At 41.6% G+C, this 27,602-nt stretch overlaps 1 protein-coding gene and 1 long non-coding RNA gene across 4 annotated transcripts; one reads left to right on the top strand and one right to left on the bottom strand.

Annotated features, from left to right (window-relative positions):
• Positions 1–794: 794 nt before the first annotated feature.
• Positions 795–6,858, top strand: LOC143852681 (putative disease resistance protein RGA4). Of its 3 annotated transcripts, none has more exons than XM_077362217.1 (5): positions 795–4,186; positions 4,596–4,891; positions 4,982–5,057; positions 5,182–5,424; positions 5,986–6,858. In XM_077362217.1, the coding sequence occupies exon 1, from the start codon at positions 2,229–2,231 to the stop codon at positions 4,170–4,172; it is 1,944 nt and encodes a 647-aa protein (XP_077218332.1). In that variant the 5' UTR covers positions 795–2,228; the 3' UTR covers positions 4,173–4,186; positions 4,596–4,891; positions 4,982–5,057; positions 5,182–5,424; positions 5,986–6,858. The 3 variants fall into 3 exon arrangements, with proteins under 3 accessions (XP_077218332.1, XP_077218331.1, XP_077218330.1); XM_077362216.1 differs by having other exon boundaries at positions 5,182–5,596; XM_077362215.1 differs by lacking the exon at positions 5,986–6,858 and having other exon boundaries at positions 5,182–5,767.
• On the bottom strand, positions 860–26,942 carry LOC143852682 (uncharacterized). Its single transcript, XR_013236828.1, has 4 exons — positions 26,529–26,942; positions 25,832–25,876; positions 1,519–1,634; positions 860–1,391 (listed from the first exon to the last, which is right to left on the bottom strand). It is a non-coding gene; the product is annotated as an uncharacterized LOC143852682 (long non-coding RNA).
• Positions 26,943–27,602: the final 660 nt, after the last annotated feature.

Below are 27,602 nucleotides of genomic sequence, written 5' to 3'. Positions count from 1 at the left end.
TGCCTAAAATTTGCAGTAAAATTGATTCATTTGCAGCAACTTAGTTGAAAATCACCTCAAACTGTCTTCTAGACTGTAAATTAAATTAATTCAAAAAACATAAAACAAAACCAAGAAAAAATGAATCCAAAGCCATGAATTCATCAACCTCAAATTAAAAAATTTAGCCTTTAATATAAGTTATATTTGGATTTAGAAATTCTCTCAACATTAACTCAGATTGCATTCATACAAGCTTCGAAATTTCCGGACTCTTGAAAAGTTGCTTTCTTCCTCTTTCCTCTTGCCAGATCCATTCAGTTTAATTTAAGTCCTTGTGAGTGCAATCATGGTCAATACCCCCACAAAACTCCTTAATTTACAATAATTCAAACAAAGAAATAAAGAAATCATGGAAACTTTTGACTCTTTCTAAAATAGGTGGACTTTTGAGGGTGAAAGAGATCATGAAAACGCATGAAACGTATGTTGACCAGATTGTTTTCTACCACTCTATAGATCCATTTGATTTGAATATTTGTAGACCAATTCACATTCAATATAACTTTACCCTTTTGGTAATAGGAGCAGTAGGTTTTTTGCCACTCTAGATCAATTTGAATTGAATATTTGTAGACCAATTCACATTCAATGTAACTTTACCCTTTTGGTATTATGAGCAGTAAGTTTTTTGTGCCATTTTCTTAAGAGCTTCAATTTTATCTTTCTTTTCTTACTTTTGAAAGGAAAGGAAAGTCAGTGGAACAAAATACCAGGTTCTGACGAGAACAATTACTTAGAGGTTGACCATTTAGTGGATTGCACCATACTTTTCAGCCTCACATTGTTTTTATTTCCTTTTGAGAGAAGATATTGAATGCTTGAAATAAGTGATATTATATGATATTCGGGCTTAGCTAGTAGCTATCTGTAGAGCAATTTACATTCATTAGTCTTTGATGGGAGTTTCTTAAATTGGATCATCTAGCAAGGTAGGTGGCCTTCTAGAGGAAGGGGTCTTAAGCTGTCACATGGTGTGGATGCTTTCTCTCAATGATAGAAAACTTTTGAGGGATAAAAAAATTATAAAAGCGTTTGAATCCATTCTCTCAAATAATTGAAGACTTTGGTGGCCTCTTCAACAAAAAAAAAGAAAAAAAAAGTAGTCTGAATCTTTTACCTCAAATCTCATATTTGGTTCTTGAGTCTTTCAGGCGGAAAGGTACTAAAAATCCTTCTCACACCCACAACCATCATCTCTTGTTCTTTGTTGAGATTTTTTCCCCCTTCAGGAAATAGTTATGGGAGAAAGAGTCTTGTTCTCTGTTTTGCCAATTGCGTTTGAGAAGTTGGCCTCCATTGCTGTACAAGAGTTTGGTTTATCTTTGGGGCTTAACGATGAGCTTGATAAGCTACAAAGCACATTAACAACAATTCAAGCTGTGCTTGAAGATGCAGACAATCAACAATTAAAAGATAAGGCATTGCAAGATTGGTTGGAAAAGCTAAAAGATGCAGCTTATGATGCAGATGACATACTGGACGAGTTTGCAACTGAGGCTCTTCGGCGGCAAGTTGAGATCCAAGATTGTACTGGCCTTCGAGATCGCTTGCCCAACTAGGTACACCACAGCCTTTCATCTTCAAATTCAGTTCTGTTTCGAATTAAGATGGGGCGTAAATTAAAGAAGATTAAGGAGAGATTAGACACCATTGCAGAAGAGAGGTCTAAGTTTCATTTGACAAAAGTAGTTGTAGACAGGCATCATGAGACCCGTGAAGAGATAATAGAAACCCACTTCTTTGTAACTGAATCTGATGTTTATGGAAGAGAAAGTGATAAAGCAAAGATAATAGACTTGTTAATTAATAATAGTAATGAAGAACATGTTTCCATTATTCCTATAGTTGGCATGGCAGGCCTCGGAAAGACCACACTTGCTCAGTTGGTCTACAATACTGTGAGAGTGTGAAAAATCATTTCGATGCAAGAATGTGGGTTTGTGTGTCTAATCATGTCTTTGATGTTAAAATAATTACGAAAAAAATCGTAGAATCTGCATGTAATGCAGAAAGCAACCTCTCAACCATGGATCTATTGCAGTCTCCCCTTCAAATGATACAAGATAAGGGGAGATATTTACTCATCTTAGATGATGTGTGGAATGAAGATCATCACAAGTGGGATGAGTTGAAAGCTTTGTTAAGTAAGCAAAATAATAGTAACCACTCGCAGTGAAAAAGTTGCCATGATCATGGGTACACTTCCAGCACACAAATTGAAAGGATTATCAGAAGATCATTGCTGGACGTTGTTCAAAGAACGAGCATTCGGGGTAGGAAGGGTAGAAGAGACACAAAACTTGGTAGCAATTGGGAAGGAGATTGTGAGAAAGTGTAGAGGTGTTCCCCTTGCTGCCAAGACTCCTGGAAGCCTAATGTTCTTTCAACGCAATGAAAATGAGTGGTTATCGATCAAAGAAAGTGAAACCTGGAATTTGCCGGAAGATGAGAATGAAATTTTATCAGCTTTAAGATTGAGTTATGACTATTTGCCATCACATTTGAAGCAATGTTTTGCGTATTGTGCAATATTTCCTAAAGATCATATAATTGAAAAGCAGAAATTAATCCAGCTTTGGATGGCAGAAGGCTTCCTTCGACAACACACAAGAAACGGGATGGTGATGGAGGATTTGGGCAGTCAATATTTTAATGATTTATTGTGGAGGTCTTTCTTCCAAGATGAAGAGAAAGATGAATACAACAACATAACAAAGTGCAAGATGCATGACCTTGTAAGAGATCTTGCAATATCAATTGTAGGGACTGAATGCTCTATGGTGAAGGCTAAAGGGGCAGATAGAATTCTTAAAACAACTCGACATTTGTCTCTACATTGTCAAATAGAAGTACCAACATTGAATTTGGAGGCTCTACAGAAAGCAAAGAAATTACGTACTTCTCTTTTATTTGGTGAAACAATCTATAGAATGGAGGTTCCTTACAATATTTTCATTAGTTTTAGGTGCTTACATGTGTTAGATTTGAGTTGGACCGACATTAAAAAGTTGCCGAATTCAGTAGGCAAGTTGAAACATCTTAGGTACCTTGACCTTTCTCAAACTGACATTGAAACATTCCCTGAAACCATTTCTGACCTATATAATTTACAGACATTAAAGCTCTTGAATTGTAGATCCCTACAGGAGTTGCCCAAAGACATGAGGAAGATGATTAGTCTCAGACATGTTGAAATCAAATTCTTGAAACCGATATACAGTAAGCCTCAGACTGGACAACTAATTCATCTTGAAACAATGAGATTGACTAAGATGCCGGTTGGAATTGGACGACTACTTTGCCTTCGAACGTTGGGAAAATTCATTGTAAGCAAAGAGAATGGATGTGGAATAGAAGAGTTGCACGATTTAAACCTCCAAGGAAACCTAGAGATTGAGAGGCTCGAGAATGTGAGAAATGCTATGGATGCCAAGAAAGCGAACTTGAAGGGGAAGTGGGGCCTTCGCCTTTTGTGCTTATCATGGAGCAACAATGTAGATGCCAATAACATGATAGATAATGATGAGAGTGTTCTTGAAGGGCTCCAACCACACACAAATCTTAAAGTGTTGGGTATTTTTTACTATACTGGCTTCAAATTTCCAAGTTGGCTGATGGATTGTTCATTGCTCCCCAATCTGGTTGAAATCAAACTAGTAAGTTGCAAAAACTGTGAGCATCTCCCGCCGTTCGGGCAGCTACGCTTCCTCAAGATTCTCATCATAGAAGATATGGATGGTGTAAAGTACATGAGCAATGAGTCCGATGAAAAAGATTCTGTAAAAAGCTTATTCCCTTCATTAGAAATACTCAAAATTTACAATATGCCTAATTTGGAGGCATGGAGTAGAAAAGTGGGGGCGAGGGAAATACTTCTATTTCCTTGCCTTCGTTCATTGTGGATCTACGAATGCCCTAAGTTGACTAGTTTACCGCAGCGTGCCCGATCGTCCCTTACAGATTTACGGTTAGTGGGAACTAATAAGTTGTTGTTAAGGAGTTTGCCGGATTTCACCTCACTTCTATCTCTCCATATCGGCGGAATTTCAGATATGGAGTCCTTACCAGAAGATCTGCTGCAGAATCAAGCTTTTAGAACTCGTTGGAAATTAGCATATTCCCAAAGCTAAAATCTCTCTCTAAGGTATTCTATCTCTATCACTGCATTTTTATTTTTTAATATTTATTTATTTTAAAATATCCTTCTCCAATACTCTCTTTTTTTCATCCACTATTAATGTTATCATGATATTACTGAATTTACGATTTCATTTTTTTTTTTAAGTTTTTTTTTTTTTGAAATGGTAATTTATATATTGAAGGAAGAGAAACCGAGATGGTTCTCAATGATTACATTAAAAGATAAACAACAAAATAAAATGACTCAAGGCGGAAAATAGTCGAACCATTCCAGACCCAACCTAGGCACACCCGATCTAGCTAGAGCATCTGCTTCACCATTAGCAGATCTCCTTACATGATTAAAAGCTATAGAAGATTCAATTCTAAAATTGTTGCCCTTTGTTGATATCATCTTGATATTCCTTATTTAGTGCAATTGTGGCGTGTGATAATTCCTGTCGACATCCAAGACACTACACCCGTCTTGACACTGGCTCGAGCAGCAGCTACAGTGGCCCCTCTAGCTCCGGCATCGATTACATCACAGCCTTAGGTCACCCTTGGGAAGTTGCCTCTTCCTTTGGGGGCCGCCTCCACCAGGAGGTCCAGACTAGAGATTGTTTGGGCATGGGCCCTCTCCTTCATCGATGGGAGGGACGTGGTGGAGATGCCCATCTCCCGGCCCATCACCACCTTCGGTCTTCTGTTCCTAGTAGACATTCGCAGTGTAAGTACCATTTTCTTTTTCCCTTCCCATTTTATTTGTGTACTCTAGCTTTCATATCTCCTTACTGACGATATTTCTTTATCTCTATAGGTTCAATAGGATCAGGTGGGTGACCTCTAGGTTGGCAGCCAGCGTGAAGACTGTTGCTTCCCGGGAGATTTGAGAGGTAAGCTCCTTGCCCTCTACCTTGTTATCTTAGTGCACATGCTTATTTCATGTTCTGTCTAATCCTTTACATTGCAACACAAGAGTCTGGCTGATCACATGGTCTGGCTGATCTGTTGGTCTAGGGTTTGACCTGAGGCCGAGATGCCCCTAGTCACTGACCAAGCAGAGATTTCAGCTGCACCGATTGATGCACCTGACGAGCATCATCCGTCCTCTGAGCCGCCTCCGACCCAAGCAGAGATTTCAGCTCCACCGATTGATGCACATGAAGAGCAGCATCCGCCCTCTGAGCCGCCTCCGACTCTCCAGCCAGCATCCGACCAGCCACAAGGCCAGGGTATTACGCAGATATGGCCGCCTCCATAGTAAGAATATATTCTTTTTTTTTTAGAACTATGCCCTGCCCATGAAGAACAATGCTGTCTGATGGAAACTTCTGGGGATCGTACTCTGGTCAAGCTTTCTCTAAAGACGAGGACGGTCATATGTTCTGCAATATGACTGGCGTGCCGAAGGGGGGTCTGCCTTCTTTTCTAGGTGAAGATGGGAAACACATTTGTCACCTAATTGAAACTTTTGCCCTCGTCGTGATATTCTTGATTTTGAGTTCCAAAATTGTCAGAGAAAAGCTCTTGGCTAGTGAATCTACAGTTCTACACCTATTTCTTTACTTTTTATAAATCTCGGTTCATCCCGTTCATTGCTTGATCTGCTAGATCAAGTGCAACATGGTGCGAATCCAATCCATATTATCTTGGCAGAGATATTTGCCGACCTTGACACTCATTTATATATCCTAGGATTGTCTTTTATTGAAAGTAGTAAGTTTCCTTTTCTTTCAAACAGAACGGTACGATCGCAAGGTAATAAATCCGATCGTAACCGCTGCAGTTTTCGATCAGAAATCCAATTCTTGTATGTTTCAGGTATGGCCGGCTATGAAGCTGAAGACTATTACACCCATGCCCCCTATAAATATTTCTCTGAGGAACTTCACATCTTGGGAGGTTGTGGTAATTCAAGAGGGTGTGACTACCTGGGGTTCCTGGCTGAGTGCTCACACAGAGGAGGATGTCTACTGGTTCTGCCCGGGTGATGTTTTCGGCCTTCAGACTTTTGGTTAACTGTGCATCATGGGGCCTGGAGAGTACCTCCTACCTTTCCAATCAGATTCTTTGTCAGTATGGACATGGAGTATGTCAGGGAGTGCCAATGCTGAATAGCATGTTATTCCTCCCAGAGTCTATTTCTTACAAGCTCATTCAGGTTATCACTTCTGGTTGTGAAAGGTGGACCATCGCCCATTTGGAAGAGCTCACCACAACTCCAGAGGAAGATATGACAGAAGACTACTATGATTGGATGAGGAGAAATAACTTATCAGCTAAAGCAACCGGCAAGGTAGAAATGAAGGAGTCGGACATCACGAAGAAGAGAGTTTTACTTTGGGAAAAAGAGATGGAGTGCTTGAAGAAGAGAAAGGAGGCGGATTGACCGTGCTTATAAGACTTGACAAAATTAGTAGCTTGGATTCTAGAGGGTTAGCGTCCTTCAGAATATTTTATAACTTGTAGACTATTTTTTGGTTGGTATGCTGGGATTGAACCTCAGACTTCAATGTTAACGACAAAGCCTTGACCATTGAGCTAGGGGCTAAATCCCTATCAACTTGTAGTCATTCACACTTAATACCTCTACTCATTTATACTAAACTGATTATTACTATCTTTCATTATATTTCTTATTTTTAATGTTCATAATTTAAAACAGTACAGAAGAGGCTTGCCTCTACTCGTCTGAGTACCTCTTCTCATTTGTATAGACCCACCAAATCTGTCTGACTTTAAATTATAATAAATGCCTCTTCCCCAGCACATTGAATCTCATGAACCAATGAACATATTCTTGCCCATTTTATAAGCCGTCATTTCGAGTTTTCAGTCGAGCAAGCAAATCTCCCTAATTTTTGCCTAAAACGCACTTTTGGGTTTTTTGGCCTAGGTAGGCCTGCAAACTCCTCTTTTTTTCTTTTTCTCCTTTTTTTGTCTTTCTTTTGATTTATTTTTTCCTTTTTTTTAAAGATCCTTAGCCTCGTATATAGGAAGGACTCATGGGGATAGGGTGTTGAACGGAAAGGTTTTATGTTTTTAACAAAAGAAGACCACCTGATCATTGTTAGGTTGCCTACATACCCCTTTGTAGTCAAGAATTGGTCGAGCGTAGTTTAGGGTTGGTTCCCCTAGTTTAAGTTTCGAAAGAAGTATTCTTTTATTTTGAGGCTAAGGGGATTTTTCAAGGGTTGATGCTATCGGGTTTATCTTTAATAGGGTTGTTCGGCCAAGGCCGGCCTCCCGCCTCCCAGTATATAGGCATAGAACCTTCTAAGTTGATCCATGTTAGGTTCATTGGCTCTGATAATATTTCATCAGCCATGTTTATAAGTCTGATAGCTTTTATGAGCAAAACTTATTGAACTATGTATGGGCCTGCCCAATTTGGCTTGAACTTGGCCCTAGGGTCGAACACAAGTGCTCAACATTCTTCAACCCTAGGTCACCTTGTGTCATGTCTAAAAGGTGTGCTTTATTGTTGAGATGATATCCCTACACGTGGTATAGGGCCTTTAGCCTCTTTTCATCTAACTATTCAGGTTGAGATATCTAGATTTAGACCATTCTGCCTCAAGGATATGGCTTTCCATCATTACCTTTAAGAAAGGTACCTGTATTTCAATAGGTAGGAGTAGGACCACCTCTATTATGTAGACTAGAGAAGTGCAACCGAGCAAGTTCTAACCAAGGTTTAGTAGGCCCACAGAGCATACGAGAGTTTATTTGACCAATTCTTGCAGGTTTCTGTCATCTTATTGACAATGGCTTTGATGTTCTTATCAGCTGCCTCTACGGCTCTATTGGTTTGAGGTCAGTACAACGACTATTTATGATAAGAAATCTTAAACTCTTCACAGGGTAATGACCTCTTTCTTAAAATGTGACATGTTATCCGAGATACGCTTGTGTGGCACTCCGTATCAGCAAATAATATTTTTCATAATAAACTTGGCCACCAAAGCCACAAACAGAGATGAATACGAGGCTACTTCTATCCACTTGGTGAAATAGTTTAGAGCCACCAAGATATATTCATGTTCGTTCGAGGAATATGGTGGCATCTATCTTATGTATCGATACCCCATATAGAAAAAGGCTGTGGGAGGTCAACGAGTGAAGCTTTGATGGAGGCATATGGTTGAAATTGGCTTAAACTTGAACTTTATAACACTCCTCAAATATACAGCAATCATTTTCCATAGTGGGGCAGATATACCTGTTAGAAATGAGATTAGGGTTAGAAGAGAGGAAGAAGAAGAGGAGTGAAGGATGGAGAGTCTCCACTAGGGAGTTCCTCATGAATATGATGTAAATATAGGCCCAAACTAACTAGGGCAACAACATACAATGACTACAATACCCCTAACTAATACAAGTAATGTCTAAACTAACCTAATACATTATTCAACACTCCCCCTCAAGCTGGAGTGTATATACTATGAAGCTCCAGCTTGCTAAAAAGAACTACGTCAACAACTAAAAAAGTACAAGAAGCTCATGCACATGCAGCTTGGTATAACACTCATCCTCAAGCTGGTGTGGTACATACATAATGAAAAACATAAACAAAAAAACAAAAGCCACCATGAACAACATCGAGATCAATGTCCATAAAAAAAGTAGCTCCCCTGAAGTAACACAACAACGAGAGCGATCAAATAGGGCCTCTCCCTGAAGGTGCAAGCAAAAGGGGCACACCAAAGGTGCACACAACAAACATTGGCGAAGCAGCACAACACCAAGTGAAGAGGATAGCAACTGATGGGAAAACCATCGAAGACAAGGTCGACGGAGAAACCGTTGCTTGGAGAGAAGGGATAGAGAGAAAGAGGATAACCAACCAACGATGGGGAAACATCATCTAGAGACTAGGTCGACGGCATGAACATCGTCACCTAAAAAGATAAGAAGATAGGAAGAGGATAACCAACCAGCGATAGGGAAACCATCGTCTGGTGACAACGTCGACGGCATGAACATCGACGCCTGAAGATAAAAAGAGGAAGATAACCAACCAACGATGGGGACATCATCGCCTGGAGACAAGGTCGACGGCATGAACATCATCGCCTGTAAGAGAGTCGACCAACGATGGATATGAAAGCCATCGCCCAGAAAAGGAGGAAGAAGATAACATGAAGGGATAAGGTATAAGGCCGAACAACACGAAGAGACATGAAAAACAAGACATGAAAATAAGACAACACTCCCTCAAGAAGACAAAGACAACACTAACAACACTCCCCCTCAAGAAAAGACAACAAAGTGGACAACACTCCTAAGAAAAGATACAAAGAACTACATGAAAACACCCCCCCTCAAGTTGAAGGTCAAATACCTTCATCTTGTAATGAAAAGAAGACAAACAAGGCACTACACCGCTTTTGGACATTTGATCAAACACTTGGTGTGCGCCGTAGAGAAGAAGAAAAAGGAAAGATGACAAACAAGGCACCACAACTCTCGTAGACATTTTATCAAATATTTGGTGCGCGCCTTGAAGAACTACATAAAAGACATAGAAGGTAATAGAAAGAAAGAGATGATAAGAAGACGACAACAAGACAAGCACAAACAAAAAGAACACTTTCAAGGCACAAAACCCCTTTGAGACATTTCATCAAACACTTGGGGTGCCCCTTGAAGATGAGATGAGAAAGACAAAGGCCATAGGCCAAAAAAACTATAGATAAGAGAAAATAAAGAGAGCTTTGGAGTGGAGGAGAACCCAAAATGGGTTTACACAATACAAACATGATTTTTGTTTTGTTTTGAGATATACGATAGAGGGAAAATGGGTTAAAAATGAAATGGGTTTGACGAAATGAAGGAGAAAGAGTGAGATTTCTAGGGTATAGAAATGGTTTTTTTATTTTTTATTTGGGTGTTGTAGCGGGTTACTGTAGCGGTACTATAGCGGGTTACTTTAGCAGGGAATGGAGGGGTTAGGGGAAAGGGAAGAGGGACAGTGGGAGGAGGAGGAGAAGGGAAGGACACGAGCGCGAGAGAGATTTTCTTAAAAAAAAAATAAGGTTTTAAAGACAAGGAAAGAGAGACACTACTAGAGAGATATTTGAGGAATTTGAGATTTGAGGGAGAAACTATAGAGAGATAAAGAGAGGAAAATGAGATACGAGAGAAAGGGATGATGGCATGGAGGGAGATACTCTTCTTCTTTCCTTCTTGAAGGATCAGCCCATTGGCTTTGATACCATGTTAGAAATGAGATTAGGGTTAGAAGAGAGGAAGAAGAAGATGAGTGAAGGATGGAGAGTCTCCACTAGGGAGCTCCTCATGAATATGATGTATATATAGGCCCAAACTAGGGCAACAACATACAATGACTACAATACCCCTAACTAATACAAGTAATGTCTAAACTAACCTAATACATTATTCAACAATACCCTAATGGTAGTTTTTTTTCTTGAAAACTATTCGTATCTGGTCCACATACTCCTTCATGTTGGATACCTGATCCTCGACACGTAAGAGTTGGATTTTGTCAGAGGAACATCTATAGAATTCACCCACACAGATGAAGAAATTCAATGTCAGCCGTTGTACGGTCCTATGCTCTTTATTAGATGCCTTCAGTGGGTGTCTCCATCCGATAATGAGGTTCTTGATGTCTGTGAACCAAGGTTTCCCATCAGGGGTTCTTTTTGTAATCTCAATGGCGTTGATATATGTTGGAGCCCACTGTTGTTGTACTAAAATGGGTTTCATCTATGCCCCAATTGGTATTTCTATCATGGATGCCAAGGCAGCCAGCAGTTCCTCAAAGAGATTCTTTATTCTAGGGAGGTATAAGAACACAATACTTCAAAACTCAGCCACTAAGGTTTCCAGAAAACTTATCATCCTTAGTTTTCCACTTTCCATTGCCAGAACTATGGCCGCTTCAAGGCCAGTGATTCATGCCTCATATTAGACCACATTATTGGTGCATTCACACTACAAGAAAACTGGGTTTTAACGTCGATCATGACCTCTGGTAAAAATCCTAAAATCCGCCAATATAAACTCTATTGGCCGATTATCGACGATCATGTTTCCACTGACTAAAATACCATCAGTAAACCTTTTACTGGCAGATAATTTATCCGCTAGAAAAGGTTAAGTTTTTACTAGCAGTCAAAGCCATCACTAGAGGTATTTTTGTGTGTGTGTGTGTGTGTGTGTGTGTGTGTATATATATAGAGAGAGAGAGTGTTCCTGCGCTGCAGTGTAGGGAGGTCCCTGCGCGTTAGTGGCTTATAAAGCCTCCCATTCGTCACTTTTTGTGGACCTGCAAAGGTGGACCCGTTATACGAACCAATGGGAGGCTTTATAAGCCACTAAAGCGCAGGGAAGCTCCCTGCGCTGCAGCGCAGGAATACTTTTCTCATATATATATATATATAAATATATATATATATATAAAGGTTTTTACCCACAGTCATGACTGCAGGCAAATACCCTAATATATAAAGGTTTTTACTCACAGTCATGACTGCCGGCAAATACCCTTTTAAGAAAATTTTGAAGACCCAAAAAATGGGCCTTCTAATCTTGTTATAGCCTCTATAACCTAGAAACAAAAAAAAACAAGCTTTCAAATGCAATCCCAAGACACCTAGAAAACAAGAAACAAGAAAACTAAGACATTCCATTCAAATGCAATCTAAAGAAATCTCAAATAATGAAAACTGCCACAAACTCCCAAACCCAACCAAAATCACAATAATGAAAGGAAATGAAACAAACAGACAATTAAAAGGCTGTCAAATAAACCCTATAGATGCATAGTTCCACAAAAGTAGTTCGGAGCCATGAACAAAACAAGTCCTATCCTCAAAGTATGCAAGCCTAATCTTTTTATCTCATAAATAGTTAAGTGGTTGTTCTGTAAATGTTATTCAAACCGCACTCATTGAGTTAATATCACGGTTAAAATGGAAAAAAGGAGAAAATTTCACGTGAGAGACTATCTTGAAGTTCTACAATGTTCTAATTGCCACAATAGTACAATTCATCTTAATTAAATATAAATACATAGATCGATAAAACCAGAAAGTAACTTCCTCTAAGTGATATTGTACAAATTGTAAATGAAGATGAATGCTCCTCCCTTAATATATTATCATGATACTGTTTGATAAAAATCAACTTGAGTTCTGAATGCACAAGCCTAGGGCTGCAACAGGGTTGGGTTGGGTCGGGTTTTTCAAAACCCTAGCCCAACCCTGGATCCCATTATCTCAGCCTTGACCCACCCTGACCCTGCGTCAAGGTCGAAAAACCTCAACCCATTGGCCGCCCTACAGGGCTCAGCGCGGCCCTGGCCCGCCCTGATTGGGCAGGGCCAGGCCGGGCTGGCCCTGATTGACCTAGTGAAAATACATGTTAAGAGTGCCAAAACTAAAGCAACCAAATATCATATAGAACAAAATGATCAATAAACAGAGAAGGGGAACAAAATAAGACAATATGAATTCAACAACATGACGGGCACCAGAGACAATTAACAATACTAATCTAAAGAAACATCAATCCAAGATAATAGAAGACATTAGCAAAAGAAACATGCACAGATGGTTCCATTCTATAATAGAAACTTAGAGTTGGGCCGGGTCAGGGTGACCCAAGGCGTAACCCAGAACCCGACCCGACCTTGAGTCAGGGCCTAAAAAATGAACCCTGACCCGCCCACAGGGTTGGAAAATCCAGCCCAGAACCTGTTCGGGCTCAAGGCTGACAGGGACAAGCTTGCACCCCTACACAAGCCCTACTAATGTCAAATATTTCTAGGTTTTTTTTAGTATAAGAATATATGATAAAACCAAGAAGAAAATAGCATCATGATTCAAACTAAAGAACCATCATTAAACAGCTTAGTGATCTGCAATCTTCACTAGCCTAAGTGGAATTGCAAGTACTTAAAAAAATATGCAAACATGAAAGATCATTAAATGCCTTGCAGAACCACAATACCCTTTTAGCTTTTCCAATATAATAAAATGCCTTTATAGATTGATTAATATAATTCGTATTTATGGTGGAATGAATATGACAATGTTTGAGCTCCCATCATTATCATTACGCTAGTGGCCTTAGGATGAATAGAGATAAGATTTCTTTCCCTGTAAGCTTCACTTAAGCCCCCGGCTTCAAGTCACATGAAAATGCATAAAATTAAAGCTACAAGGCTTAATACTTGATGCATTTTTTATCCTATTATATATATATATATATATATATATATATATATATATATATAGAGAGAGAGAGAGAGAGAGAGAGAGAGAGAGGAAATTATTTCTGCGCTGTAGCACGTTTATAACACCTCCCATTGGTTCGTTTAGCGGGTCCCACTTTGCGGGCCCACAAAAGTGACTAATGGGAGGCGTTATAACGCGCTACAGCCCAGGGAGTTCCCTGCGCTGCAGCGCAGAAACACTTTTCTCACACACACACACACACACACACACACACATATATATATATATATAGAGAGAGGAATAAGAGTGTGCGGTCGACCGCACCTAAGGGGCCTAAACACATGGGTCCCACACTTTTTGTAGTGATCAAAATCATTCATTTGCAAGGCCCCATCATAGATAGGGTGTGTACAAAAAATCAGCTCCATTGGATCATCCTAACCCTTCCAAAAGTGGAGGGCAAAAATGGGCAGATTTGTGGCAAACGGTGTCTGTCCATTTTGCCCTCCACTTTTGGATGGGTTAGGATGATCCTATGGAGCTGATTTTTTGTACACACCCTATCTATGATGGGGTCTTGCAAATAAATGCTTTGGGCCATCCTAACAACGTGGGCCCACATGAGTTTTTGGCCCTCGACCACACCTAAGCTTGGTGCGGTCGAGCGCACACTCTTATTCCTCACACACACACACACACACACACACACACACACACACACACACATATATATATATATATATGAGGAAAATGATTGTGAGCTTGAAGCTCATATAGCTTATATGAGCTTGAGGCCCAAACACATGGGTCCCACATTTTTTGTGGTGATCCAAACCATTCATTTGCAAGGCCCCATCATAGATAGGGTGTGTACCAAAAATCAGCTCCATTGGATCATCCTAACCCCTCCAAAAGCGGAGGGCAAAAATGGGCAGATTTGTGGCAAACGGTGTCTGTCCATTTTGCCCTCCACTTTTGGATGGGTTAGGATGATCCTATGGAGCTGATTTTTTGTACACACCCTATCTATGTGAGAGCCTTTCAAATGAATGCTTTGGATCATCCTAACAATGTGGGCCCACATGTGTTTGGGCCCTCAAGCTCATTTAAGCTATATGAGCTTCAAGCTCACAATCATTTTCCTTATATATATATATGGGGAAATAGTTTGTGAGCAGCTGCTCAGATAAGCTTATCTGAGTAGGAGCTCACAAACACATGTGGCCCCACATTTTTGGGGGGTCTAAAGCATTCATTTGGAAGGCCCTTCCATGGATAGGTTGTGTAACAAAAATCAGCCCTATAGGATCATCCTAACCCTGCCATTTGTGGAGGGAAAAAAAGGGTAGAAACATGGACACACAGTGTCTGTCCATTTTCCCCTCCACCTTTGATTGGGTTAGGATGATCCTATTGATCTGATTTTTGGTACACACCCTATTCATGGAAGGGCCTTCCAAATGAATCTTTGGATCCCCCCAAAAGTGTGGGGCCACATGTGTTTGTGAGCTCCTGCTTATCTGAGCAGCTGCTCACAAACCATTTCTTCTCTCTCTCTCTCTCTCTCTCTCTATATATATATATATATATATATATATATATATATATATACTAGTTATAGATCCATGCAAAAACCATTTCCTCTCTCTCTCTCTCTCTATATATATATATATATATATATACTAGTTATAGATCCATGCAAAAACCATTTCCTCTCTCTCTCTCTCTCTCTCTCTCTCTATATATATATATATATATATATATATATATATATATATATATACTAGTTATAGATCCGTGCGTTGCACGGGAATGGAAAACAGAAAAACAAAGAATCAGCTAATCCATCTTCTCACACATGGAAGAAGTCATGTCCAAAAGTCCTAAACTCGGAATTTATAATTCTAGAAGAGAACTTCCACATGAAATCTGAATAGTATGTCTAATGAAAGGGCATAGGTAGGCTTGATAAAAAAAACAGAAGAAAAGATTGCAAGATCTAGAGAAGGTAACATTCCTAAACATAGATCAGAAGACCAGATGATAATACTGAAGTTGGGTGGTTGAAAATAATTTGAGAATATAAGTTTTTATTTTTTAATTTCATATGTGGGGAAAATAACATCAAGTCATAGTTTTAGCCACCTCACTTGGCCTTTTATTCCCATGAACAAACTTCCTTTCTTATTATTTGTCTAATTTTAGCAACCTCCTTCCACTTGCGATACATAATAATCCCTGTCACCTAACATCCAAGTGTGCAAAGCATTTCCAAAGAAACACAACATTGTGACTCCAATTTTAGAACATAGACTATAATTCCATTGGTTTTACAGAGTCACGTTGTAACCCAAACGGGTCAGATTCTATTTCTGAACAGCATTGATGGGGCACAAATACGGCTACGCTCCCAGATATCGCCACGTGTCATCCATGCACGAGCAGAGCCCAACCATCATGAAGAATAGCGTTGGAAAACGGCAAAGACCACACATTCATGACACGTGTCGCCCTCTCGCCGCCCAGGCCTCATCATCACAAATTATGGAAGGAAATGGCCACGCGCGCCGGCAAGACAGGGGGACGGCCCAATCCTGCAAAGGAAGGTTTTCCCTCCATAATGATGAAAAGAGCCGCACACCTCCCTTTAAAAGGAGGGGGATGAAGAAAAAAAGGGAAGGGGGAGGGAACCGATTCCCCACTCCGCAACACGAAGGAACCGATTCCCCACTCCGCCACACCGAAAAAAGAGGCGAGGCAACAACAGAGGAGGCTAGGAGCTCGATCCTATTCTCCCTGCTAGTCCCCTCCGACCCATTCACTCACACACCCAGAAAAGAGCCCGCGCGCTGCCCCTGGTAACCCTGATCGAAACTCCCTTCCCCCTCTCGCTGTTCTTTATATTGATTGGTCGAAGGATCTGACTTGGGTGTTGAAGTGGTCGTCCGGGACCCACCCCGGACCCCCTGACCCCCTTTGTTTGTGATTGCAGACCCCGCGGAGGCCCTCTACCGACCGCGCGATCGCAGACCCGGATTCAGACGCCATCATATTGGCGCCATCCGTGGGACTCGTCGAGCACTGAACGCCTTATGGCGATGAGAAACCACACCCAACAGCAAGAAATAGGGGTAATGACCCGAAGCTAGGCTCAACACGCACAAACCAGCACCTCAACCTCCCAAGAACCCAACTCACCGCCCTCGGGCCGACACCAGCCCTCCTCTAGCACGCCGCAGATGGTCCCCACCATGGAGATGTTCAACGAACTTCGCCGAGAACTACTCCAACGCTTGCCTCCTCCGGCCTCGGAGAGGCCCCCGATAACGCAGGACCAGACAGAGGCCTATGACGAAGGCAACGAGGACAACCAGGGGAATGTCATCCCCGGCGAAAGCGAGCACCGACTCGCCGGACGCCGTCCCCGTCAGCAAATAGCCCTCTGCCCCCTGCAACTAGGGGATACCAACGAGACAACGAGAGGCAGGCTACAAACAGCCGCGCTCCCCCTGTCCAAGCTACCCGCCTCCAGGAACCGCCCCTGGTTCGGGCGGAAGAAGTGGCAACCTCAGCACAACCGCCCGGCGTGGACCCGATAGCTGACCTACAAAGACAGATCCGGGAGGTAAAACTAGAAATGAAAAACCCTACGCCCACAGCATCCTCGATGAGTGGGAAAGGGAGACGGCATCCCCATTCACCTCGGAGGTCTTAAAAACCCTAGCAGAAGCAGGCATAGACCTCTCCCGCTTCGGTCTGTACGATGGAAGCACAGATTCCTTCGAGTTCCTCCAAACCTTCAAAAGGGTAATGACGCTCCGAGGCGCGTCGGACGGATTCATGTGCAGAGCCTTCGCGTCCCTACTAAGAAAAACCGCCAACGACTGGTACATGAGATTGGAGCCCGACTCCATCGCATCCTTCCACGAATTCGGGAGGAAGTTCAGCGCAAGGTTCGCCAACAACCGCCTCCGCCATGATCCAGCGGATGCCCTCTTAGCCCTCCGGCAAGGAAGAAACGAGACCCTGAGAGACTTCATGTTGAAATTCAACACCGAATTAGCCCAACTTTCTAACATGGACGTCCAAATAGCGGTCGCCACACTAAAGCATGACACCACCGATCCGAATCTCAAGCTGCACCTCACCCTCAAGCCACCACGGGACCTACAGGAACTTGAATCCAAGGCTGATAAGTTCGTACGAGCAGAAGAAGCCTGCGCCCGAGAACAGAATCAGCCCGGCCCCGATGAAAGGAAAAACGACGGCCGAAGGGCCATAAGGCCACGTGCCGACGAGAGGCAGGCGAGCAGAAACCCCGTCCCCGTCTTCGAGAGACTGGGAACTGCCCCGCTAAAGTTCCCCCTCTCCCACGTTCTACTGGCCATCAGGGATCAGGGTCTCCTGACCCCCCCCAAGAGAATGGCCACAGACCCAAAGAAGAGGTCCGCCCGAAAATTCTGCGAATTCCACGGGGACCACGGCCACGAAATTGACCATTGCTTCCACCTCCGCCTCCAACTGGAAAAGTTGGCCGAAGAAGGGCACCTAAATCAATATCTCAGGAGTCCTGACGAAAGCTCGCGCGAGGTCCAGCATCCCTCCGACAAGCCCAGAGGTAGGCATCGGTCACCCAATGGACGCCGGTCCAACAACCGTCGCCGATCCACAAGCCGACATCGATCCCCTAGCAGGCATCGTTCAAGAAGCAGACGCCGATCCCGAAGCAGAAGCGACGCGCATTGCCACCAGCGCCCCCGGAAAGAGGAGCCCCCCGAGCGATCGCAGACCCGGATTCAGACGCCATCAAGCATGAACCAGTTGAGCCAAGTGGCCCACGACGAAGAAGTAGATAGAAAAACAGGACTCAAGCTAGTGGGTTAAGAAGCATTGGAGTCATTCATACAAAATATAGAAGCTGTTGCATCTCATATTGGTGTACAATTCTGTAGATTAATTTGATAAAACAGGTAAGGGAGATGTTAAATTCATATGCAATAGATAATAGCCAAAGTGTAAGCATCCTCTTCGAACAATGTAGTTCAGAGATTGCCTCAAAGCCATCAAATTTGTTGAGATCTTGTTGGGCATCACCCAATCGGCATAGCATCAGGTTCTTCCAGGCGTCGTGCCCAAGGGATCCACCATACCAAACCAAGTGACATCACGACTTGAGAAGAAGAATCGCCATAGCATCAGGTTCTTCCAGGCGCCGTGCCCAAGGGATCCATCATACCAAACCAAGTGACGTCACGACTTGAGAAGAAGAAACATGACGTCATTGAATGACTTTATGTGTTGCAGATCTAGAGCACAAAAAGATGCCTTCTTTATCTCACTTGATCAATGGGCCATCATCTCTTATCTCTGGAAGCATTTCCCATGAACCAAGACAACTGAAAAGAATACTGTCTGTTTATATAACAATGATAATATTAAGAAATATAATATTATTGTATCTAAATTCTTGCAGGCATTCAATCAAACAAGAGATATACATCTTAAGAAACATCGAATTTTAAACAGATACAACACGATATTGAACTACTTAAGGAACTTGTGTTGTAATAAATGCAGAAATTAACCTTCTTTTACCACTAGACTGTAACTTCTTTAGACGATCTATTCCACCAGCAACAACTTTAACAACTGAATCAAAACATTTTATATCTTAGATAGAGACTAAAATTCCCAAAGAACATCCAAGGGAAAAATAAAAATAAAGAAGGAAACAGAGATACTGTTCCTCCAATGAAACTTGGGTACTTACCCCCTTTTCATCGGAAGAATAGGCACGGATCCTAGGCCCTAACCTAGGTGGCGACTCTGAGTTTCTCTTTCTTGCAAGGTACGGATCACGGTCCCGAGCCCGCAAGAAACGCAGATCAACTAACACTCCCAAAGAACCTGATGTGGTGATCCCCTGTCGCCTCACGCGCGTTGGAAAAAATGGGCTCCCACAGAGGGAAACAAGAATACGCGAGGATGAAAGGGGATTTAGAGGGAAGGTAGATGAATGGGTTTTTCTCTATGGAAGATAAAATGGCTAAAGAACTAAAGCGCGAGAGAGAGGAGAATTTAAAGATTGTCTCGAAGGTCACTTCGTCCACTGTATTTTGCCCAGATAATTTAAAATAAGCCAAGGAAAGTGTGCTAGCTAAATAGGGGTGCAACTTGGTTGGGGCTCAACCCACTCAATTTTTGCTCGGGTTAGGTTAGGGTTGGGAAAATCTAACCCGATTTAATTTTGGGTTTGATTAGGTTTGAGGCCTTAGCAACCCAACCGAACCCGACCTTGGCCCTCTAATTTTATCTTGATTGTTTTTAGGGTTATTGTATTTTCTTTTTGGCCCATGGTGAACCCGAACCAATCCGATTTCAGTTTAGATGGGTTGGGTTAGGGTTGAGGGAATGCTATATCGGGTGGGGTTAGGGTTGGCCTCAACCAGATCCAACCCGATCCGAGTTGCACCCCTATGGCTAAAACCCCTTTTTCTTTTTCTTTTTTTGCAGTGGATCAAAATGGAGATTTGACAAAAATAGTGTGGGGCATCATCCAGGAATACGGAGTAATGTCACTGTTCCTCGTCCCTTTTGGTTTAAAGGACCATCTCTATCTACAGGTGACTCATCTTCTAGTGTCATTACCTCCTCGTCTAGGAAATTGTCTTTTATATTTTGTTCTTCGCGGGTTTGCGATTCATTCAATTGGAAAGAGAACTAATATGATTGATCTTTAGTATTTTATTCCCTGGAAATATCCTAAATATGTTTTGGGTTGGCCGGTTGAGCATTGTATCAGCTCGTTATACCATTTTACTGCTGAGATAGTGTCCAAATCGGGTAGATAGAGATGTAATCTTGGATTGCCTAACAAAGACATCTAGTGTCATGCAACTCATTGTATCTTGGTCTCTGAAATATCATTTCTGGACAATAGCCGATAGAGCTCTTCTGTGTAATCTCACACTAATCATAATCAATGGGTAAAATTTTGGTATGGTTGGATGAGCACTTGATCATAATCAATGGGTAAAATTCTCTAACGAAGGATTTGATGCATTTGTGCCCATGTTCGGATTGGTCACTTTCGCATCCATGTACGAGAGAGTTGGAATTCCTCCCACCGTGCCAAAGCTCCTCTAATTTTAATAGTCACGAATTTCATTTTCTTCTCCTCGGGTACTTCCATGTAGTCGAAAAATCTTTTAAATCGAGAAAATCTTCGATGTGCAGTTGACCGTTAAACTCGAACAAATCTACCTTAATATGATAGTCGCAATCACAAACCGCGCCTTGCAGATTGCAACCATGGGCATTCATGGGATGGATGATGTCTTCGATTGCAACCATGGGCATTCATGGGTTGGATGATGTCTTCGAATCCCCCCCTCGCTAGAATACTCGTCCTCTAAAAGATATGGAACTCTAAAGCGGGGATGTGCAACTCGATGTAGAGCTTGAGTATGCTGTTGTTGATCACCGTCATTAATATGGTCTCAAGAGTATGCAATCGTTCCAGTTGCTCTCCTATTTAATTTATAATATCCGAAAGAGTGTTGAACATCTCTATCGTCTTGGTTTCTTGATTTTCTCATTCTCTCTAGCAAGCCATGGAACGTAGCACGGCTTTGATATGATACTAATCGGCGTGGACAAAAGTGTGAATAACGAGTCGGGGGATGATCATTGTCAACCTCCAGTCGGACAAACCTTCGAGTCCATGAAGGGTTGTTCTACAAATCCACATAGAACAAGATAAAACAAAATTTCTATAAAGAAGAAAGTGGAAAATTTCTTTGATTTAAAAAGCAAGTGTATTTTGTGCAAAAATCCCTTGCACATGGGTTTTATAAAACTACTATCTCCCTTCTTTAACTAGAAGTCAATATTAACTATTTATTTAATCTAATAGCTATTATTAATTCCTAACCCATGCCTACATATCTATCCAACCTCTCCCTAAATTGCGAACAAAGGTCACATTATCAATCTTATTTTTGGACTCTTTTTTTACAAAGCAAAAATGTAAAACGTAATGGATAGCTTTTAGAAATGTGTTGGATTTGGATTTTTTATTTTTTTGAAATTCATATCCTTATGTGTCAAAGAGATGTGGATGACATCAAACTTGATGAATTTCTGCTTTCCTACGCTAGTTAAATTGTCACGCCTCAAACCAAGGTCACGGCCAGGCGCATGACAATACCACATGCCTGCAAGTGGGACCCATAAGCATGCAAGGCTTTCATAATCCTGATTAATCTGACTATTATTCAAAATAAACTTGAGATGTGAATCAGAGCAGTTGCATCTCATAGAATAAATAAGCAATTGTCAAATCTAACACATCATACCCATAAAGTCACATTATTGCAATCCTTAATAAATGATAAAATCTAACAAATACTCACGTCATTTTTTTTTTTTTGAAAAGGGCAATAGAATATATATATATATATATATATATATATATATATATATATATATATATATATGTAAAAACAGAACCGAGGTGGTCCTGAAGGAACAAAGATAATACAAAGATAGCAGTACAATAATTCAAGGAGGTAGATAGTCGAAGCACTCAAACGCGGCCCGAAAGACTCCTTTCTTGGCAAGGGTGTCTGCTTCCGCATTGGCTGATCTCCTGACATGGCGAAAAAGTATTGAGGAGCCCTTAGCTCTGTCCTCTATTTCCTCTAAGAAAGGCAAAAATCGCCAGGGGGGAGAAGCGGCGCCCGAAAGCCAGCGAATAACATTTAAGGAATCCCCTTCGACGATAATTTTGTCGCACTCCAGACTAGGCATCGAAAGAAGCCCGCTATGAACGGCTCGGACCTCTGCCACTCCGATAGGCCCCGAGTAGGCCCAGAGGACTTCCCCTTTGTGGTTTCTACATAACCCCCCTACTCCTGCCACTCCTGGATTGCCGATAGACGATCCGTCAAAGTTAAGCTTCAGGGACCCCGGAGGAGGAGGAATCCAGGAGGGGAGGATTTTCACTTTGGTAGCCGATTCCAAGCATATGATTGACCATCCTTCCCAGAGGTCGAAAGCTGAAACAAAACGAAACAGAGGAAGGCTTCGAGCCCAGGATATGACCGCAGCTATCAACTGAATATAAATGCAATAGGGAGATCTAGCCTTCCCTTCAAAGATACGAGCATTCCTCTCTTTCCACAAGAACCACCATGAGGCCAGGAGACACATCTTCCACAGCGTTCTGCCTTTCCTTTTCCAAGGAGTCCAGGCCCAACTCTGAATGAATTCAGCCATAGAGTTGGAGGGGACCCAACTGATTCCAAAACGAGAAAAAATAAGACCCCAAATATGGCGAGCAACCTTACAGTGTATGAAAAGGTGGTCAATGGATTCCCCAGCAGATAAACATAGAGGACAGTGATCTACCAACCACATTCCTCGCTTCCTCAAAAAATCCATAGTTTGAATGCGGCCCCGGCTAACCGACCACCCAAAGAAAGCAACTCTCGGAGGGCAAGATTGTCTCCAAACCGAGGAGGACACATGCTCCACTAAAGAAGGGATCAGATGGTTATAAAAAGATTTGACTGAAAATATCCCCGAAGGATTCCAAATCCAAATCCGACAATCTACGCCCGAAGACTTGATGAAGCAAGAGTCCAATAAGGAGAGGAGGGCGCTGTAAGAGCTTAACTCCCTAACAAAGAAGTCTCTGCGAAACGTAGGAGACCAAGCCACCTTCCCTTGTTCCCTTGCAAAACATTCCGATACCCAGGCCTCTTTCTGAGATGAAACGATGAATAAATCAGGAAACATCACTTGAAGAGGATCATCCGAACACCAAGGATCCTGCCAGAACCGAATCCGATCCCCCCTATATACTCTGAATCGGACGCCAGGAGCAAATAACGACTTCAACTTCAAGATGTCCCTCCAAACCGTTAGACCTTTGAGTTTAAAATTATCAACAGAGTCCCAATGCCCATGATCTGAACCATACTTACTTCCAATGACCCGGACCCACAAAGAGGATTGTTCTTCGCCAAATCTCCACAGCCACTTGCCCATAAGGGCCTGGTTAAAACTCTGAACCCTCCTGATACCCAAACCTCCATTTTTAGTAGGCAAGCAGACCATACTCCATTTAATCAGGGAGACCCCCTTGGAAGACCCTGATCCGCCCCACAGGAAGCGTCTCTGAATTTGTTCGATGCGTTTAGCAACCGAGGCGGGACATTGAAAAAGAGATAGAAAATATATTGGCATATTGGATAGAACGGCCTTTATAAGCACTAATCTACCTCCTTTGGAAACCAACCGGCGCTTCCAGGTGGCCAAACGTCGCTCAATCCTTTGAATAATAGGAGCCCATAGGTTGTGTTTCGGTCGACCCACACCAAGAGGAAGACCCAGATAGGTTGCTGGAAAGACATCTAAACCACACCCCATAATTCCGGCGAAAAAGGATGCATCGCTCTCAGAAACGTTGATCGCGAACAACCGAGATTTTGCGAAATTAGATCTTTGACCCGAAACCATCTCATAACAACGAAGCATAGCTTTAAGGTTGAGAATCTGGGATCTGACCGGAGAACAGAACAGTAGAGTGTCATCCGCAAACTGAAGAAGCGATACTTCCACCTTACTCTCGCCAATAAGGAACCCCTGATATAGCCCCAACTCACTTCCTTTTTTCAGCAGTCTGCACAGTGATTCGGCCACAATCAGGAAAAGAAAAGGAGAGAGAGGATCTCCCTGCCGCAATCCTCTAGAAGATTTGAAGAATCCTTTTGCTGATCCGTTGATGAGGACAGAGAACCAGACGGACGATAAGCAGTTCCGGATCCACCCTCTCCACAGACCCCCAAAGCCCATACGACCCATGAGAAAATCTAATGTTGCCCAATCCACTCGGTCATATGCCTTCTCCATGTCAAGCTTGCATAGGATGCCGCCTTCCCCCTTCCTCCGATAATAGTCAATGGCTTCATTGGCTGTTAAAGAACAATCAAGAATTTGCCGGTTGCTTATAAAGGCACTTTGACAGACCGATATAATTGAAGGAAGAACCACTTTGATACGATCCGCCAGAACCTTTGCGAGGACTTTGTAAAGGCTGCCCACCAAGCTAATCGGGCGAAAATCCGAGCTTTTTGTTGCTCCTTCAATTTTTGGAATGAGGACGAGAAAAGTTGCACCTGTCCCTTTGTCAAGGATGGCTCCCTCAAAAAATTCTATGAAGAATCGAAGAATGTCCGATTTGACTGTTTCCCAGCAAGTTTGAAAGAAAGCAAAACAAATACTCACGTCATTAACAACTAAAGGTTTCCTTACACTTACTCTCCCAGTCTAGCAAACTCGTCGGACTCCTTCTCTGGTTCCACGCAAATTGAGCGCTCAGGATCTATAAAACATATTGAATAACCATGCTCGAAAGCTAGTAAATAAAAAATCACTATCCTGGTCTGGTTTAAGCATGCCAAAATAGAAAAGCTAAACATGTCATGGAAACAAAGTCGTATCAGAAATATTGGGTGTAGTATCACCATTCTGAATCCCTACTTTTCGACAAATGGGTAACACCATTCTAGATCATGCATAAACATAATATGCACAATCTTAGTAATCATGATTCATGACTAGTCACAGAGGGGTAGGTCAGAAATCTCAATAGCAGCAGAATCTATGGAACCAGAACGAAATAAAACATAAGCGGTTCCTGGTTTCAACAAAAATGTGGCATAGCTTGGGATCATCATACAGATCATGGGTGCCGAAGTAACGAATCATGGGGAACCGAAGTACCAAATATCATGAGGTACATAACATACCAAACATTATGGGGTACATAAAGTACCAAGTATCATGGGGCACGTGAAGTACCAATATCATGGGGTACATCAAGTACCAATAATCCAAGCTATGCCAGGGTATATATCAACAGTTATTCTGAATCATGGTCTCAACCCAATCACAGAACTATCATGGTGCCAAATAGCAAGAAATAGTATGAAGTACATCATACATATCAATCAATATGAACATGGTTCCAACATCAAGTTCAAATGGTAAATCACGATGGAAATGCATAATATCCAATATCACGACATTCGGAAGCCACTCATAGCAAGAAATAGTAGGAGACTCATCGTAAATGTCAATCAATATGATTATGGTATCAACAGCAGGTATAGGAATAAATCAATTGGCAATACATAATGTCCAATAACACGACTTTTGAAAAAAGTTCACATGGAGCAGGAAATACAAGGATCACAGATGGTTAGGACATGGAACATGACATGCTAGACCCTCACGAACAAATCCAAGGATGCAAATCGAGGTTCAACAGAAATATGATACTCTAGATATGGTTCATGGCATGCATATATCAAGTGGGAATGTCACTCCTCAAAGGTTCACAATGGTAGATCAACAAATGGAATCACCAAGATAGCCACCATGTTACTTACCTCAAAAATGCAACTCCAACCTCTTCAGGATTCATATTCGATCACCTGGAATCAAATAATCATTTAAATAACCATGAACGTGTATAAGAACTGTATTAGGGATATCATTGAGGTACGAAACATTCTTTGATGCCTAATTGGGAAGAGGATGGAAGGTGTTCTAGGGTCCCTCTTAGTATTATGAAATTAATGATTTTATAGAGCCCTCAAATATTTTTTTTGAAACCATTTTTAATAGAAAGTAGACTTCACAAGCTTTCCGTAAAGCACAAGAACTCCAAAATCGAATAACAAATGAAAAAGTTATGATTTTTTTATGTTTCACAATTGTTAGAGAAAACCACCCTGGCCGGATGTTCGACTGATAATAACCCATTTCGGGTTGCATTCGGGTGGACGTCCACCCCTGGGCTTGTCGTTCACCCCCGGCAACTTGGTTTTCTTCGAGACACGAATTCTTTTCAAATTTGACATTTTGAGGGGCTCTATTACATCAGAATTGCACAGGGTCGGTCTTGTTCAAAAGCTTAGAGAAGGAGGATTCCAAAGAGGCTGACAAACCCTCTAGAATCGCATCGAATCTTCTCCAAATGGCGGAAACAAGGAAAAAATCCCTCTTTTTCATCCCTAATCTTTACGAAATCAAAATAATCAATGAGATTATAACAAAGATTGTGATCTAAGCATATTTATTAACTCAAATCGATCTCTTCAGTGTACAAAATGGTCTCCGGTGATCAGAACTCCCTCTAGCTTCTTTCTCCTCTTTCTTACCTCTTATCTCTCTTCTTCTTTCTCTCTTCGTTTCTCTTTCTTTCTAGTTTATGGTTTCTTTTCTCAGGAGAAAATCGTTCTAAAACTAGTATTTATAGTTCTGATTATGAAGCCCTTATCCCATCTTTGATTTTTGAGAACCCCTCCCTTCATGCTAAAACGAATTTCATAGGGAGGGTTAGCTGGGGCATTTCATGAATCTCATGTCCCATAGGCTTTTTGGGTTTTCCTATTGATCCAGCAAATAAATTGTAGTGCATACAAATGTGGGGTCCTAAATGACAGGTACGCAAAAGGATTTCTTTGTTCCTTTGGAAATTCAAAGTTTCAAACTTGAAATAAAAGAGAAAGACAAGAAAAGTTCACTGAGTTTTGTGTCTACCAATACCAGTTGCTGAAAATTCATGAGGTTCTGATTTCCTACGGTAGTTGAATCACAAGTCCCATGGGTTTTTTTGGGTTTTCCTAAAGATCCAGCCTTGCAATCCAGAATCACTTATATTCAAACCAAACAATCCACTTGCAGGTAACAAAGTCGTGATAGCATATATTCCGGAATCCCTGTTTATCTTTTCGTGTTTTCTTTTGCACATTTAAATCAGAAGGTGAATCCTTTTACGCCTCATTTTGCAACCTAAGTTTGAAAAACATGCCTAACTGCTAGTATATTTTTTTTTTGAAAGGCATTCCTATACCGAAACCGAAACTGCTAGTATATTTTAAGTTTACTCAACATGCCAAAACCGATTTAACACAATTTCGAATGACACATACATATATTATTCAAACCCATCGAAATTCATTTAGAAATAAAATGATAATTAAGTCTCTAATTTCACCCTTAAAAGCACAAAGTGGGTGTGGGTACGAGGGCGAGCGTGGGTCTAGAAGAGTCTAAGCTTGGGTGCGCCATGGGAGCATTTATGTAATATTTTCTTTTTATGTCATTCAAAATTCAAGTACGTCAAAAAAATAGTAATTCTAACCATCTTTATGT

This window comes from Tasmannia lanceolata, unplaced genomic scaffold (genome assembly GCF_043159265.1).
Source record: "Tasmannia lanceolata isolate RefF3 unplaced genomic scaffold, GAP_Taslan_0.1 ptg000019l, whole genome shotgun sequence".
NCBI classification, from domain to species: Eukaryota; Viridiplantae; Streptophyta; class Magnoliopsida; order Canellales; family Winteraceae; genus Tasmannia; species Tasmannia lanceolata.
Note: the sequence above shows the minus strand (reverse complement) of the source record. Positions and strands in the feature narration are given on the sequence as shown.